This window comes from Balaenoptera borealis, assembly GCF_965194805.1.
Source record: "Balaenoptera borealis genome assembly, chromosome: 1".
Taxonomy (NCBI): Eukaryota; Metazoa; Chordata; class Mammalia; order Artiodactyla; family Balaenopteridae; genus Balaenoptera; species Balaenoptera borealis.
Window position 1 is genome coordinate 144,629,029 of NC_138860.1, and position 18,188 is coordinate 144,647,216.

Here is an 18,188-nt window from a genome sequence, read left to right on the forward strand (position 1 = left end):
TGTTTTTGTATGGTCCATGAGCTAAGAACTTTTTATTTTACATTTTTAAATAATTCTATAAATATCTCCAAAATAGCCTTGAATTTTGCTCCTTAGTCCACAAAGCCTGAAATATATACCATCTAGCCTTTTACAAAGACAGTTTGCTAACCCCTGCTCAAAGTTTTAACCTGGATGAGCTTCCAAGCCTCACAATAACCTTGTGAAGTAGGTTACAGTAAGTCCCCTACATACGAACCTTCAAGTTGCGAACTTTCAAAGATGCGAACATGTGTTCCATCAGCGTCAGGTGTGAATAAAGTTGCAGCTTTGCCCTCTGTCTCCTATTGCTGACGATCCTTCAGCTCTACCATCTCCCACCTCTTCTCCCTCCTCCAGTCAGTAACTCTTCTTGCCTGTGCACTCAATGCCAGCCCCTGTATGCCAGCTGTTGTACTGTACTACTGTACTTTTCAAGGTACTGTACTGTAAGATTAAAACTGTTTGTTTTTTGTGGGGTTTTTTTTTGTTTTTTATGTATTATTTGTGTGAAAAGTATTATAAACCTATTACAGTACAGTACTATATAGCCAATTGTGTTAGTTGGGTACCTAGGCTAACTTTGTTGGACTTACGAATAAATTGGACTTACGAACATGCTCTTGGAACAGAATTCATTTGTATGTATGGGACTTACTGTACTATTATCCCCATTTTACAGATGAGAAAACAGAGGCATAGAGAAGTTAGGTGGTTTATTGAAAGTCAAATAGCTGATAAATGCTCAACCTAAAAGTTGAGAGTTATGTTTTATTTAGGGACCTTACTGAGGACTATAGCCTGGGAGACAGCCTCTCAGATAGCTCTGAGGAACTGCTTCAAAGAGGAAAGGGAGGAGCCAGGATATATAGCAGTTTTTGCTGAAAACAAAACAAAACAAAACACAGAACCATGTAGCTGAACATCAAAAGGTTAATCACAAAAAGCAGGCACCTGGGAATTCCCTGGCGGTCCAGCGGTTAGGACTCTGAGCTTCCACTGCAGGAGGCACGGGTTTGATCCCCGGTCGGGGAACTAAGATCCTGCATACCACGCAGTGACCAAAATAATAATAATAATAAAAAAAAAGCAGACATCTCGAGTTAATGATTTTAGTGCTTTTCTGTGTATGGGAAGATGTAAGAGTCTGGGCTCATTGAAAGTATTCCTTAGATATGCATCTTAACTATCTAGGGCCAGTATTCAGGGCACAGAATGCTTCCTGTTTTTTTCCGTCCTGAATTCCCCTCAGGGTGCACTGTGGGTGCGTGTGGGTTGGCCGCAGTAGCTGGTAGCTTGATGCGAGAGAGGGGGCTGCAGGAGGCAAACATTCGTTGTTTCGTGGAATGGCAGGCAACATTCCCTTTCCAAGCGCTGAAATCAGGATTTGAACTCAGGCAGCTGGTTTTTAAGTTCCTTCTAAAAACCAAACTGCCTCATGTTTTCACTAACTGGCTGTGTGACCTTGAAGAAATCATTCCACCGTCTCTGTTAAATGAGGTGAAGGCACTGAACTCTATCAGAGATTCTAAATTGGGAGTGGGAGGGTCCTTGAGATGGATAAACTTCAGGGACTCTACCACCTCCACTGGAAACTACAAAGTTTAGTGTTTGTGCACAGTTGCATTTACTTGAGGTGGGAATCCATCACTTTCCTCAGAAATGGATTCCATAACTCAAAATAGATTGGAACTACTGGACTAGTTTTCTTGGAAAGTCATCTCCAACTTTAACATTCTTTGATGTTACTAGGTTGGGTTGTCATTTTTGTGCCTCACATGTTATCTCTTCAGCTGTCTTTTCTGCCCAAATATTTCAGTTGCCTTTTTAATGCAAATGTTATCTGTTGGGTTATATTTTTCTCCTCATCCCTAAAGCATTACATATTCATCACCGACAAAAATGAGAAAAACGTACAAACTTAAAAGCAAGTTAGGTTTTTCTACTGATGTATTCTGCAACTCTAGGTACATAACCCATATTAGTGGGGAGGGCAGGAACAGTGCTTTATAACCCTTTATTGTAATGATTCATATGTTTCTATGGTATTTATTCAACATATTTGTATTGAGACCCCACTAGGCAGCCATTGCTGTGTGGACCGTGAACTCCTGAGAGTCAGGGCTTAGGTGTTATTTGTCTTTCATCCTCTCAGCCTGGTACAGAGATGGTACATGGTGGGCACTCGGAAAGGGTTTGGAATGACTTAATGATGCCTGGCTGACTGGCTGAACAGATGTACGGGAGACTAGTCACGTGGGCAGGGAAAGGAGGTGCAGGGTACTGAGCAGGTTGGTTCTGTTGGCTGCTGGTTGCCTTCTAATCAGCGGCCTCCATGTTCTTGGAGAAGCCGTTGAGCGCAGCTAATGGGGAAATGGGAGGCCAGTCCTCATCTTCCCATCAGCCCAGTCATGGTTTGAAAGGTTATGGCTGAAGGTTAGCTGATGGAGCCAGGACTTCCCACGTGAATCCAAAGAAATGAGTCCAATTTCTTGCATCCTATTTAGGCCATAGGAACAATGAGTGCTTTCTGGCCCTTTGTTCCCACATGACAGAACAATGAGTTCTCCTCTCTCCCGCCTGGCCTGCACATTCTCCCTAGACTTCTGAACTTTTCCTCTGTCCCACTCCTCCTCGCCACTACGTCTGTCCCCAGTGTGAGTCTAATGACTCACAACCACTGAGAGCAGTAGTGGAGTACAAACCCCTCAGCACACTGGCACCTGGGAGAAGATATTTGCAAATGATGTGTCCCCTGATAAGGGGTTAATACCCAAAATATACAAAGCAACTCAACATCAAAAAGACAAAAAAACAAAAAAAAAACACAATTAAAAACTGGGTAGAGAACCTGAAGAGACATTTTTCCAAAGAAGACGTACAGATGGCAAACAGACACATGAGAAGATATTCCACATCAGGGAAATTCAAATCAAAACCACAATGAGATATCACTTCACACCTGTCAGAATGGATGTCATCCAAAAGATGACAAGTGTTGGCAAGGACATGAAGAAAAGGGAACGCTTGTGCACTGTTGGTAGGATTATAAATTGGTATAGCCACTATGGAAAACCGTATGGAGTTACCTCAAAAAAATTAAAAATAGAACTGCCATACAATCCAGCAGTTTCACTTCTGGGCATTTACCCATAAAAACAAAAACACTAATTTAAAAAGATATATGTATTCCAACGTTCATTGCATTATTTACAATAGCCAATGAAACAGTGCCCCTCAGATCGGGACTTGAACCCAAGTGCTGGGACTCGAACCTGGCCAAAACCCAGGTTGGGACTTGAACCCACGGTCTTTTAATAAGAATCACTCACTTGGTGTCTGGACTTACTGAGGCTCAGGTTCTTTGTGTCTCAGCACAGAAGGAATTCAGTGAGAGGCAAAGTGATAGGCAAGAAGTAGATTTATTAATGTAGGACGCTTGTAAGAGTTGTAAGCGGGCAGGTGAGGGAGCTCTGCCCTGAAGATTAAGTGGGCTACAATTTTATAGTCAAAGGAAAGGGGGAGGGGAAAAGACCGTCTTCTTCAAGTAGACATGAGGCTTACATCACTAGTTCCTCCTTCTTATCAGGCAGGAGAGTGTCTGACCCTATGAGGTCAAACTAGGATTATCATAGCTCTTATTCAAATGAGTAGAAGGGTGGTGACATTTTTCTTCCACTTAATGGCCTGAGGCATATCTCGTGCTTTTATCTATGGCTTTATAGTTAAGCAAGCCTGCTTCGTTCCACGAAGTTCCAATAGCTTTCTTGAGTGATCATTTACTTACAGTGGTCTCCTAAAGTTTCCTAGGATTCCCTCTCTATCTATAGTCCCCTACTGGGACTTCTACAACTACCTATATAACTAGCCTATTCTATCCCTGTCACCAAGGTATAAAAGCAACCTAAGTGTCCATCAATAGACAAATGGATAAAGAAGATATGTTTTATATATATATGGGTATATATATATTAGAATATTACTCAGCCATAAAAAAGAATGAAATCTTGCCATGTGCAACAACATAGATGGACCTGAAGAGTATTATACTAAGCGAAATAAGTCACACAAAGACAAATACTGCATAATCTCACTTATATGTGGAATCTAAAAAAATAAAACAAAGCACAAAACAAAGTGAAAACAGACTCATAGAATCAGACAATAAACAAATGGTTGCCAGAAAGGGGGTGGGGGGCAGGTGGATGAAATAGGTAAATGGGATTAAGAGGTACAAACCACTAGTTATATAACAAGTCATGGGGATGTATAAGAAATAATACTATAATAACTTTGTATGGGGGCATATGATTACTAGACTTATGGTGATCATTTCACAATGTATACGAATGTAAAATCATTATGTAATACAGGTGAAACTAACATAATACTGTATGTCAACTATATGTCAATTAAAAAAATTTTAAAAGACAAACAGCCACAGAGGTAGGGAAGAGCAGAAGTGCAAACAACAGAGGAGAGATGACTTTGATGCCTTGATTTGGCAGCTGTAGAAGAACAAGAGGTTGGGATGTAGTTTGAACTTGTACACTAAGTGTGGTGGAGTTGAAAACCTGTGGGTTTGGGAAATTCACATGGTCTGTAACAGCATGGTGTAACAGAAAGAGCATAATCTCAGAGCCAGACAAGATGAATGTGAATTCCAGCTCTGCTGTTTACTGTCTTTGTATTCTTGGGCAAGTGCCCTTTTTCTTGAGTTTTCGTAAGTGAGAATAACAGAACCTAGATGTTGCAAGGATAAAGATAACACATGTTCAGAAGCTGACCCATAATAGGCTCTCAATAAATTGCAGATACTATAAACATTGCCCAGAAACCATGTGTTTCTAGAAAAGAGGAAATTGGTAGCCGGGTAAGGGACAGTTTGGATTACACCTACCTTCCTAGGCAAAGGAGTAGAGAGGTGAGACAACAGGAACAAGCCCTCCTCCACGGCTTCCTGCGGATCCTCTGCTGGCAGCCTCCCAGTTACACACATCATTTGCTGAACAGGGGCACTGGTGGAAACGCCACAACCCAGGGTGTGAGGTCGGCACAGGAGAAAGGATGAGGGAATAGCGATGTCTCACAGAGACAAAGGCAAGGGAAGAGGCAGAAGGAAACAGGAAGAGAACTGGGGGACGGGAGAGCTGGCTTCAAATACATACCTGAGGAACCACTGAGTGGAGGGTGAAAATCACTTACTATTTAGTGCTCCGAGAATGAAAATTCGGATCAGTTTGTAAAAATTACAGAGGCACAGAATTTTCCTAAATATTATGATGAACTTTCTCATAAAGCTGTTCAGGACTAGAGTGAGTTGTCTTGTGGGGAAGAATGGATGATTCATCAACCCAGGTAATGCTTAAACACCTGTTTAGGATTTGGAGAAAAGATTCCTCCCTTTGGGTGGGAGACTGGGATAAATGACCTCTGAGATTTTTTTCAATAATTCTAAGGAGCATCACTTGGGCCAGGACTGCCCAGAGAAGCAGGTTAGTGCAGGGTGCTCTCACCACCTGCCCTCACCTTTGGAACAGCTGGAAGTGCTAAGAAACAGCACACACCTTCATTCCCCTCTATGGGGAATCACACATCACCTGGCCGGCTCAGGGAAAGGAAACACCATGACTCATAGACGTGGGGTTCAAGAAACATGGCTGCCTGGGGAACGTTGTGATAAGATTTCCCAATCTCTCCTCATTTGTTGCCAAATCTCTCTGGAAACTGATGGGCCCAAGAGCCAGTGAGATGATGATGATGATTATTATTTTAACCTTTTTTTTTTTTTTGGCTGCGTTGGGTCTTCGTTCCTGCACGCGGGCTTTCTCTAGTCGCCACGAACGGGGGCTCCTCTTCATTGAGGTGCGCGGGCTTCTCATTGCGGTGGCTTCTCTTGTTGCGGAGCACGGGCTCTAGGTGCGCGGACTTCAGTAGTTGCGGCACGCGGGCCCTAGAGCATATGGGCTTCAGTAGTTGTGGTGCACAGGCTCAGTAGCTATGGCTCGTGGGCTTAGTTGCTCTGCGGCATGTGGGATCTTCCCGGACCAGGGATAGAACCCGTGTCCCCTGCATTGGCAGGCGAATTCTTAACCACTGTGCCACCAGGGAAGTCCAAGCCAGTGAGATTAACTACAAAGTTACTGGGTATTTTATTAGCTTTTCCCCAGTCATAAAGCCCTGGGGAAAGAAGCCAATTACCGCTATAGGAAGAGACCACAATGAGAGGGGAACCACTTATGGTTTGCAATTCATGGCAAGGAGATTGTGACAAGATCATGAAGAGAAGATCATGGGCAGAAGATACTGAAACGACCATGACACAGACTTTCAGGTGAGACTGTAGTCTGATGAACTACAAAAACCAAGCACAGCCATAGACGTCACAGCCAACCTCTCCTAAAAAAAGAAGTCCCACCAAAATGAGCAAGCGCAAACAGAGACACATGCTGTCTTGCCAGAAAAGTGAAAAGATCAGACTTTCCATTCCCTAGGCAGCCAGGTCCCAAAACACACCCAGTCTGCCATCCCGACGTCTTTAAACTACTCTCACTCATTCAACACTTTTCAGCAAGAGACCAAACTGTGCCATGGAAAAGTGCAGATGATTGCGTCACCAGACCTGGGTTCAAATCCCTCCTCGAGAGATTCCTCACTGAGTGATCTTAAACCTCAGCTTCCTGATCAGATGAATGGGGACAAGAATATTTATTTTGTAGAGTTGTTGGGGGGATTATATGGAATTTATAAAGTGCCCGGCACAATGTTGGTGATCAATAAATGCTAGTTCGTATTAAGAGAAACTATGGTAATGGAAAAAAAAAAAGTAGAAGTAAAACCAGAAACTTCACCCCACATACTTCCTCTAAAACTTAATTTGAGGGATTAACTTGATTTAAATTTTTTTATTATAAACATTTTCATAACAGCAAACAAGGAAATACAGAGAGTGTTCCCATCGCCTGGCTCTTTTGAATTCTAATAGTTTGTAATACTTGAGTCGCATTTTTAAAGAAACGAAACATTGAAGATAGGGTCCTGTACCTCTTGTCTATTTGATTCTCTGCACCCTTGTCCCCAGCCCCTGGGCTGACTTCCCATTCTTTCTGTGGTTTGTTTCTTGGGGCCTCTGTCCTCTATCCCGAGCCAATGATCACCACAGCCACCTTCTCTCTCTGCATTTTCTACATTCTGGCTGAAGGATCACCTGATTCCTCCAGGGCTCCAAACTCCCTCTGAGGAAGAAGGGAAACCCTGACCAGCCTTCAGGCACTGTCCACTGTCTCAATGGCTGCTCCTTACAGAGCCTGAAGCTGACCCTGGCCAGGCCAGAAAGAAGAGTGAGCGCTCTTGCCAACATGGCACAAGGCAGCTTCACAGACATTACACCGCTGAATCCCCCCAACATCCCTAAGAGGTAACCATTACCCCTCTTCTACAGAAAAGGAAACCAAGGTGAAGAACCTGCCCATAGCCAGGCAGAATTCTAATGTAGGCTGTTTTTTCAGCAAAGCGGAGACATCAGGGACCACTCCCACTCCAATGTGAGAGGACCTAGTGGTTAGTGGCGTTAAGTCCTAGCGTTTTCAGATGTGAGCTCACTGGTGCACCTTACACAATTAGTTATTTTGTGCTCTTCACAGAACCAGAACTTTCTAGAAAGGATTCGTACAGTTAAGGGAAAGAAAAATAGTAAAAGACAGCCCAAGGAACATGAGATGAGAGTCTCACCTCTCCATTCCTTCAATCCTCTTCCATCTTAATTAATTTATATGTATATCTGCAGTCAGGAGACCTGGATTCTAGGCCTGGCCTCTCCACTTATAAACCTGTGACCATGAACGAGTCCTTCTCTTCCCCTCCACAGGTCTCTGTTTCCACATCAGTAAAATAGGGATAATAATATCTTCTCTGCCTACACCCAAGGGTGTTGTAGGTATTCCAACAGAAAATGGGAGTAGAAATGCTAAACCACTATCTGCCTCTAGATATTCTCCATATTCCTGTATCCAGTGGGGGTGGGGGAATGATAAGTGTTCTTGGGCAGCTCCCCTCCCTAACACCCAGCCCCTTGGACCATATGGTCAGCAATCCACACAATCACCAGCTTTGTGCTTTTATGATCTCAAAACAACCTCACATTCCTGAGATGGCTGATAATGACAGCTAAGATTAATTCCGTTTAGTATATGCTAAACATTCTGTTGGGTATTTTATATTCTTTATCTTGAATCATTAAAATAATTATGGATGGTAAGTATTTTATTTTTATTAATCAAATGCACTTTTATTTTTGCATTTTGTTTCTGTGAATCACCTCCTTAAATATAAAACTGATGTGTTGGTATTGGTCTGATACCAAGGAAAGTCAGATAATCAACACCAGTTTAGAAAACAGAGCACAAGAATATATGAAGTATGAAGTTCAATGGGAGAAAAGCATGTTCTTAAGAACAAGGTGAGAAATCACCCTTTTCACAGATGTTGGGGAAATGTAGGCCTTATTATCCCCATTTTATAATTAAGGAAATTGAGACTCAGGAAGATGAAGTAACACACAGGCACTGAAGTGATATAAAACCAGAATGTGAGGCAAAGTATCACTAGATCCAAAGCTCATTTTCTTTCACCTATACTACACTGCTTGCCTCCAGAATCCCTGTCTGCTCTAACCTTCATCAGACTACATCTTTCCTCCCTACAGCTAATAAAATCTAGGATCATGCATAAGAGCAAAAATAACACTCATGTATCATTACCCAGTCTTCCTTGAAACTGGGTATTTGAAAGGTGGGTTATAGTGGGGATAGAGGTTCGTGGCTGGGGTAGGTGATGAGAATTGCACTAGAAGGGAACTACTGAAATGGTCAACTTGAACATTCCTAGGAGCGTATATTGATACTACAACACTTTGGGCACAACTCAATGTTAATTAAGCCAATAAATATTACTGAATGCCTAATATATGCTGGTGCTGGGGCTACAGTGCTCAGATGTGGTTCCTGCCCTTGATATACAGTTGAGTAGCCTGAGTTCACGGCATGCTTTTGTTAAACATTTAAAAATTTTAGAAAAACCCCACAAAAACACATGATGTTTTGCAGACCTAGGCAGGAAACTGACAAAGGGAGAAGGGAGAATCAGAGTTGGGGCTGCTCTTAATAAACTCATCTTGGTATTTGTGTGCCTGTTGGAGAAAGTCTGCCAGAACCACAAAATTTAAGAAAGTGTGTATGGGGGGGGAGGGGAGGTCATCTTTGCTTCTCTCCATCTTCCACAGAAGATATTGAGGATGGGTTCCTTTTATCCCCTTCTTCCCAACACGTAACATGGCTAGAAAATCCAGAGGTTTGGAGACCGCAGAACACAAGCCCAGGTAAGGCCCAGGCACTGGGGTTGTCCTAGCTAAGTAGACACCACTGTATACGTTCCTCAGCCCTGAGACCCCTTCCCCATCAGCTTTCCTTTTGCCAGCATGGGACCCATTGGAATATCAAGCAGGTGGCTCTCAGTTATAGAGGATTGTGGCTACCTAGTCAGTAGCTGGAAGAGTGAGAAGATAGGATAGATATTTAAAAACTAAAAAGGCAACGTATTATTTTTACAGTGTCTTACAGTTTACAAAGATTTGGCATCTACCATCTCATCTATTTACATTTGATTCTCAGAATGACTTATGAAATAGAGAATTACTATTATCTCCATGTTAGAGGGGAGGCCAGAAGCCCAGAAAAGTTGGTGTTGTCATTCTGGTGTTATAGGAATTAGGAAAGCACAGAGAAGGGGCATTGCCCTGAGTGCAATAGGAGGACCAATCAGGGAAGGCTTCCTGGAGGTGACCCAAGAGCTGAGTAAAAAGCACAAAATTATGCACTAAATAGGTGAAGAAGGGGAGAGTCCAGGTAGACGACTTTACAAAGGTTTGAAAACATGACGAAGACTGGAGAGGCAAGCTGAAGCTAGATAAAGATGGTGATGATGGTGGTGACCACAACAACAGTTAACACCTATCTACGCTTACCAAGTGCAGATACTGTTCTAAGCGGTTTATTTAGGTTCATTTACATTGATTCTAACACCTACCTTCTTAGGTAGGTAATTTATCATCCCATTTTATTTACAGATGAGGGTAGGAAACTAAGGCACAGAGCAGTTAAGTAATGTAACTTAAGAAGTATGCCCGGGACTCCCCTGGTGGCGCAGTGGTTAAGAATCCACCTGCCAATGCAGGGGACACGGGTTCGAGCCCTGGTCCAGGAAGATCCCACGTGCCGCGGAGCGACTAAGCCTGTGCGCCGCAACTACCGAGCCTGCGCTCTAGAGCCTGTGAGCCACAACTACTGAGCCCGCGTGCCGCAACTACTGAAGCCTGGGTGCCTAGAGCCCGTGCTCTGCAACAAGAGAAGCCACTGCAATGAGAAGCCCTCACACCACAATGAAGAGTAGACCCCACTCGCCGCAACTAGAGAAAAGCCCATGCACAGCAACAAAGACCCAACGCAGCCATAAATAAATAAATAAATAAATAAATAAATAAATAAATAAATAAAACGCTCCCAATCTTTAAAAAAAAGAAAAAAAGAAGTATGCCCAAGATCACATACGATCTTGTGTGCTAACTTAACAAGTATGAATTTTATCCTAAGAGCCAAGGGCCCCTCTGACTCTGTGCCTGAAAAGTTCTCAGCAGAGAGGAGATGGGCACAGATTTGTGATTTAGAAGGCCTTCTCTCATTCAGGGTGGACTGTGTGTTGGAGAGGGGAAAACTGACTAGGCTCCTGGTTCAAGAACCTGAACAGAGACAGTGCAGTGTGGGTAGACAGCAGAGGAGGGTTCCCACAAGGCCTGGTGCTTGTGGGTAAGAAATTGCCCGCCGCATGTCTCTGTTTTCTCTGCCTGTAAAGGCAGAATGATATATATCCACCTACCTGCCTCAGGAATTGCTAGAAAATTAACGGGGTAGAGGCCTGGCTGGCTTTCATCTGTTAAACAACACCCTTGAACCACTGCTGGTGTTCTTTAAATGCTGAACATATAAAATGTGCTTTCACCTGAGGAGCCGGGAATAATTATAGCTTGCTATTTATTGTTAATTTTACCACAGCTTTGAAACCCTGGACTTTCTCGATGAGTCAGAAAAAGAGAGGGCAACTCCTCCATCCCATGGAAGTAGCCACACAGAGGCAGTCAAGCAATTTCCCACGGGCTCTAGCCTTTCATTATTTGCAGTGGTTCAGCTACTTATATGGGATATAGTGAAAGAAAGCAATGCTTTGCTCTTTTAGAATCAAATTGTACAAAGAACTCCTTATAGTCTTGCTGATTCTTTGAAAGAATTTGTTCCTTTTCATCTCTCTATACTGAGTACATGCATAAATATTCCGGGTTTGCATGTGTGAAGGAGAGGGGGAAAAAAGTGTTTAACAGAACTGTTAAACTGTTACACTGGCCACCAGGACACCTGGGTTTTACCCATGATATGGTAACAGAACGGCTCCCTAACCTTTCTTCAGATTTTGCACCACTCCGTTTCCATAAGCATTTGTTTAAGGTCTCGGAAGAGCCAGGCAGAGTCCCAACGGCACCTCCGAGGAATCTGAGGAAACTGATAGCTGGGCGACTTTAAAGTCTCAACTACACCACCTTTAAAATGCGTCTGATACAGACTGCATACCTGTCAGGACCTGACGTGAGGATGAGATAATGTTTGTAAACTGTAAACTATATAAATGTGTGCTATTACGGGACGCGGGGAAAGAAGCGAGGAAGTGAAAGAACTTAAAGCAGGGACAAGGGCTGGGAAAGGGAGAGAGAAAAGCGGGGGAGGGGGACAAAAGAGTGACAATCCCACGCCATACTTCTCAGTACAACTTCTGAGAATTCCAGCCCCGGAGAGCGGCCGGGACGCCCAAGGTCCTCGGCTGGAGGCCGCGCCTAGGGCGGGTCGCTCGGCAGGTGGGGCCGGGTGGGCCGGGGGCGGGTCATCGCAGCCCTCAGTTGAGTATCGGTTTTCCTTTTCCGGGCTTTCGGTCCAGAGGAGACGGGACAGCCTCCGCTCCCCTGATCCTACCGCGGGCTGCGCAGGGCGGGCTGGGCCTTCCGTGGGACTGAGACGGGGATGGGGGGCGGCGGGATGTGTCACCCAAATACCAGCGGGTGAGTCGCCGGCCGAACCAGCCGGGCAGGTCCGGTGGAGTATAAGAGCGGGAGGGGGCGGCGGGCGGCAGACGCCTGGAGACCTTCTCAGAGGGCGGAGCCGGAGCCCAGCGCAGTTCCCAGCCCTCGCCAGCCCGCGCCCCGTCCGCGCTCCTCCGCCCCACCATGGCCCGAGGTCCGGGCCTCGCGCTGCCGTGGCCGTCGCTGCTGCCGCCGCTCCTGCTGCTGGCGGCGGTGATCGGCCACGCGGCCGCGCAGGACAACTGCACGTGCCCCACCAACAAGATGACCGTGTGCGAACGGAGCGGCCCGGACGGCCGCTGCCAGTGCCGCGTGCTCGGCTCGGGCCTGGAGGTCAACTGCTCCACGCTCACGTCCAAGTGCCTGCTGCTCAAGGCGCGCATGAGCGCCCCGAAGAGCGGCCGCGCGCTGGTGCAGCCGAGCGAGCACGCGCTCGTGGACAACGACGGCCTGTACAACCCGGACTGCGACCAGCAGGGCCGCTTCAAGGCGCGCCAGTGCAACCAGACGTCCGTGTGCTGGTGCGTGAACTCGGTGGGCGTGCGCCGCACGGACAAGGGCGACCTGAGCCTGCGCTGCGACGAGCTGGTGCGCACGCACCACATCCTCATCGAACTGCGCCGCCGCACGGACGGCCGCGCCTTCAACCACTCGGACCTGGATGCCGAGCTGCGGCGGCTTTTCTGGGAGCGTTACCTGCTGCACCCCAAGTTCGTGGCGGCCGTGCACTACGAGCACCCCACCATCCAGATCGAGCTGCTGCAGAACACGTCGCAGAAGGTCGCCGGCGAGGTGGACATCGCCGACGCCGCCTACTACTTCGAGAGGGACGTCAAGGGCGACTCGCTGTTCCCCGGCCACCGCGGCCTCGACGTGCGCGTGCGCGGAGAGCCCCTGCTGCTGGAGCGGACGCTCATCTACTACCTGGATGAGAAGTCCCCCCAGTTCTCCATGAAGCGCCTCACCAGCGGCCTCATCGCCGTCATCGTGGTGGTCGTGGTGGCTCTGGTCGCCGGCGTGGCCGTCCTGGTGATCACCAACCGGAGGAAGTCGGGGAAGTACAAGAAGGTGGAGATCAAGGAACTGGGGGAGATGAGAAAGGAACCGAGCTTGTAGGTACCGACGGGGTGGGGTGGGGTGGGGTATCGGATTTCAGCAAGGTCCCAGACGCAAGTGAGTCACGCTCCTTGATTCTTGGTCCCAAGGAGGCCTTTCTCCCCCCAAATTCCTGCCGCCCCCCGCCGCCACCAAATTTAATAGATCCTGTTCTCGGGGTCACTTCTTTCTGACTTTTGTCCCGAAGGAAGCATTTCTAAAATTCCTCCCCTTTCGGTCCAACCAGAACCCTGACTCGAAGAGTTAAGGGAAGTTTGGCATAAGGTTATGTATAAGGATCAAGTGTTTGTATGACAACTCAGCATCGTTTACGTGTGACTCAAAATCAATGCTGAAGGCTAAATGCGTTTAGATGGGAAACAGCGCTTTTACTGTCTTGGGTTTAAGTTATTTGATTAGCTCCACTTGTATTGTGGCTTTCCTGATGAGGAGTTCGCTACTTGGGCCCGTGTGGTATCCTCATTTACCATCGTTTGTACTGATATTACCGACCACACATGTTTGTCATCGGGAAAGAAGCCTGTTTCAGCTGCCTGAACACGTTTTAGATGTCTTTGTTTGCCGGCAGACTTCGGCCCAGAAACTCAGCATCTGTTCTTCAACTTGCCCTTATTACAGCTGATACTAGTAATGTTTCTTTTGTAAAATGTTTGTATATAGGTTGTCTTTGATAATGCTGTTGTGATTTTTAAAAGAAAAAGAAAAAGAATGTAATAAAATACGAAAAAGGAACAAACCAAAAGATGGAGTTTGTGAAAACTTGCTCCAGGTTTATATCACTTTGGTCTCCTCTAATTTCCCACTACTCAGATTTCTTATTTCAAATTCTAACACGTTTTAGCAGGATGGGTCATTTCCTATAGCCACTCTGGTGTTTCTGAGATCCCTGAACTGGCAAGTGTAAACACAGGTCTTTCTAAATAAGATTGTTTGGAAACCCCCTGCAGGAGGGTGGGTCTGAGGGAGGAAGCTAGAACCAGCTGCTGTTGTTGGGAAAGGGGACCAACCTTAGGTTATCTCTAAATGAGAATTCTCCCCTGGAGAAGGAAAACTCTACCTTTGTTTCAGGAGCTGTATCTCCTTTGAATCCCTGCCATACTTGGAAGTAGCTGTGCTATTCACATTTAGTCCTTGGCAATTGACTTAATCCCAAAGTATTGCGGCTCTGAGTTAAATGACTTTCTTGCATAGTCATAGCAAGTCTGTAGCGGGCTTATGCTCTGGCTGTGTGTGCGTATGCACACCGTCTGTTTTCCTAAGATTCTACTAGTAATGTGCTTTAAAAACTTTTATTTCATTTTAGCTGCAAAAAATCTTGTCTCCTTCACATTTATCTCCTTGTTTGCACTCATTTCTGTGAAGCGGGGTGTGTTAGAAGGTCACTGTGGGGTAGCCTACAGGTAAACAAATTACTGCAATTCCTGGGAAATTGCTGCAACAATGGGCATGCACAAAGGACAGAGTGGTTCGTATATCCAACCCCAAATAGCTAGATCCAGGATATCAGTTTCTTTCCTGGAATCCATCTCACGTTCCTCCTCCCACTTCCACTCTGTGTCTGTGGTCTGTGCCGACCACTCAAGAATGAAGCACCAGTACGAATTGGGGCGAGGGAGCTCTCAGCTGCTGCCTTGGCAGCTTGGGGCCGCGGCTGGTGTGTGCTGGTGGAGTGATACCTTATGATCGCCAGAGTCTCTAAGTCTGTAAGCATTCCTGCTAGGGAGAAATGCCCATCAGGCTCCAAACATCCTCTCAGGCTAAAATGGGGCTTAACAAGGGGAGAAGGCTGATGTGGGTTGGCTTCCCCAAAGTGGAAAAGGCAGCTTAAGTGCCTGAGGTTAGAATGGGAAACTTAACAGAGTGAAACCACTCTCAGGCAACCCCCTACCCCCACCCCCCCAGGTCACTGAAATTCCTTAGCTAAAGGGACCTTGGCAATCACCTCTAACCTAGCCTCTCATCTTACAGATGAAAGGGTTAGTGACTTCTCAAGATTAATGTTTCTGTGGCACAGCTGAAACTAGACAGTCTCTTGATCCCTCGTCCAGTATTCTTTTCACTACATCACACTGCCATTGTTTCAAGAGTCACTTCAAAAAACTATCACTTGGCATTTCTCTGCCAGTCCAGTGGTTAAGACTCCATGCTTCCAGTGCAGGGGTCATGGGTTCGATTCCTGGTCAGGGAACTAAGACGTGGCCAAAACAAAAAAACAAAAAACAAACTATCACTTGACTCCCCAGAAAATAAACAGATTAAGGATTGAGTGGGCAGCTGAACAAAGGAAAAAAGTCCTGAGAAAGCCCATTCCTTCATCAGAATGTCACTTCTGGATAATTTCTAAATTTCTGCATTAATTCTGGACTATGAGTCCTTGCACTTTATTGCACTTCATGGTTCTAAAAGCACTTTCACATGTATCACCTCTGAGGCGTTGGTTTACTGGTAATAACCCAAGTGTTGACAAACCTGAGTTCAAATCCTGCTCTACTGGGCAATAAGTCACTTAACTCTCCCCAGTTTCCTCATCTGTTGAAAACTATAAATCTCTGTCTATTACAAAAAATTAAATGAAGGTAATTGATGGGAGTGCCTAGAATGATCTGGGCACTTATAGTTCAATATATCTTAAATTTTTTCCTCTCCTATAGATTATATCCATTTCACATGTCAGAAAACTGAGGTCCAAATAGGCTGAGTAACTCATGATCACACATCCTCCATGTGCCAAAGCCAGAGTTTAGAACCTTTGTTTCGGCTTTCTAGCCCAGGTTGCTACCCCAGATACAAGACAGGTTGAGACACATTTCTTATTCACTTCTTCCAAGGAAGAGCCCCTCATGCTCTGTTCTGAAACTCAGGCCTCTGCCAATCACAGGATTATATTATCCAGAACCGGCTATCTGCAGGGGTTTAGTCTCCACCTCCAGATTTCCAGCCCCGCCCCCCAAATTAACATTTACTGTTTTGGGCACAGGCCTGGGGCTGCCCTTGGAAGGAATGAAAAGAGCAGGTGTGACTCACCTAGCATGTCACAGCTTGTCTTCTGAGCCCTGTGGGAGGCTCATCAGATTTCCTTGTTTCGGTCACCAGGTCACCAGTCACCCGGGGCTTTCTCCACTCTTGCTATTTCCTTAATTGGAGCAATTGTTTTTTTTTTTTTTTTTTGGCCATACCTTGCAGCTTATGGGATCTTAGTTCCCCGACCAGGGATTGAACCCAAGCCCTCAGCAGTGAGATCACCAAGTCCTAACCACTGGACTGCCAGGGAATTCCTGGAGCAATTCTTTAAATCATGTAATTTCTCCCTGCTTACATAGTTTTGGCTTCACTGTTTTTCAAATAGAATCACAGAATGTCAGAGCTGGAAAGAGGATCATTTAGTCCAAGACTCCATTCTACGGATGAAGAAACTGAGGCCCAGAGAGGAGAATAGATTTACCCAAGTCTGGCAGATAGTGGCAGAGCTACCCTACAACTCCAGTACCCTGCTTTTGTCTTGTCTAATGTCTGTTCCACTTGTCTCTCTAGTTGGTCTCCTGTTTATTTTCACTCGATCATTTCTGTTCTTAAATTGTAGTGGTGATTCTTTAGCTTCTTAATATCACTTAAATGGGAGAGATACTTTGGTTAAGTGTAAAATGTGTGGGCTTTGAAGTTATCGGCTTTTCAGACCTCTGTTTTCTTATTTGTGAAATAGGTGAGTCTTATCTAATATGCTTGGTTTTAAAGATTAGACATAAGAAAAGATTGAGTACGTATTTAGTAAATGATCACCCTTGTTAGAATGACAGCAAGACCCTCAAGACCCAAGGGAAGTAAATAACTAGTCATGGTTGGACTCTCTTCAATGCAATGCAAACAGCAATTCTAGTCCAGTTCCTTAAGGGGACGTCTCTGTCCCTAGGTGTCTGCTATTAGGGGGACGAAAGCAACCTTTGAAGCTACCTGTTTACAAAGGTGAAGCCACGGTCCACCTGGTTTGTATAAAATAGCCGTCAAAACCAAGCAAGATACTCACCTTTGACTCTGATATGAAAAAGAAATAAATGTCTTTGTTTTCAAATTATATCATTGCTGGGTCTCAGTCTTTTATTTTATAATAAGAGTCTTTTTTTTTATTTTAATATAATCTTTTACCAAAACAAGTATTGGTGTCTATATTATTATTCCTGTAACAGACAAAAAAACTAAGACACTGAAAGTTCAATTACTTGCCTATGGTCACACATCTAATAAGTGGCATATCTGGGTTTAGAACCCAGACAAATTGGCCCTTAAATCCAGCTTCTTAACCAATGTGCTATACTGCCTCCTAGACTTTGTAAATTTGTAAGCCAGAGTATATTAGTTTCTGTTACATCAAATTACTACAAATCTAGTGGCTTAAACAATACACACTTAATATCTTACATTTCTCTAGGTCAGAACCCTGACACAGGTCTCACTGGGCTAAAATCAAGATATCTGCACGCTGCATTCCTTTCTGGGGATGCTAGGGCAATTTTGTTTCCTGCTCGTTCAGGTTATTGGCAGAATTCAGTTCCTTTTCAGTTATGGGACCTTTCTCACTGGCTGTAAACTGAGGGCTTTCCCCAGTTTGTAGAGGCAGTCCACATTTCTTAGCTCATGGCTCCCTTTCTTCATCTTCAAAACCAGCAATGGCAAGTAGAGTCTTCACATTGAACTCTCTCCATTGTCCCACCTCTTTCTGGCCCAGCTGGGAAAAGTTCTCACTTGTGAGGACTCAAGTGATTAGGTTGGGTCACTCACATAATCCAGGATAAGATTATCCTCCCTCAAGGTCTCTAACATTAATCATATCTGCAAAGTCCCTTTTGCCATGTAATGTTACATATCCATAAATCCTGGGGAT

The 18,188-nt window shown here is 45.1% G+C and overlaps 1 protein-coding gene across 1 annotated transcript; it reads left to right on the forward strand.

Moving 5' to 3' along the window:
* Positions 1 to 12,037: 12,037 nt before the first annotated feature.
* On the forward strand, positions 12,038 to 17,381 carry TACSTD2 (tumor associated calcium signal transducer 2). The gene has a single exon (XM_082358739.1). The coding sequence runs from the start codon at positions 12,341 to 12,343 to the stop codon at positions 13,310 to 13,312; it is 972 nt and encodes a 323-aa protein (XP_082214865.1). The 5' UTR covers positions 12,038 to 12,340; the 3' UTR covers positions 13,313 to 17,381.
* The last annotated feature ends 807 nt before the right edge of the window (positions 17,382 to 18,188 follow it).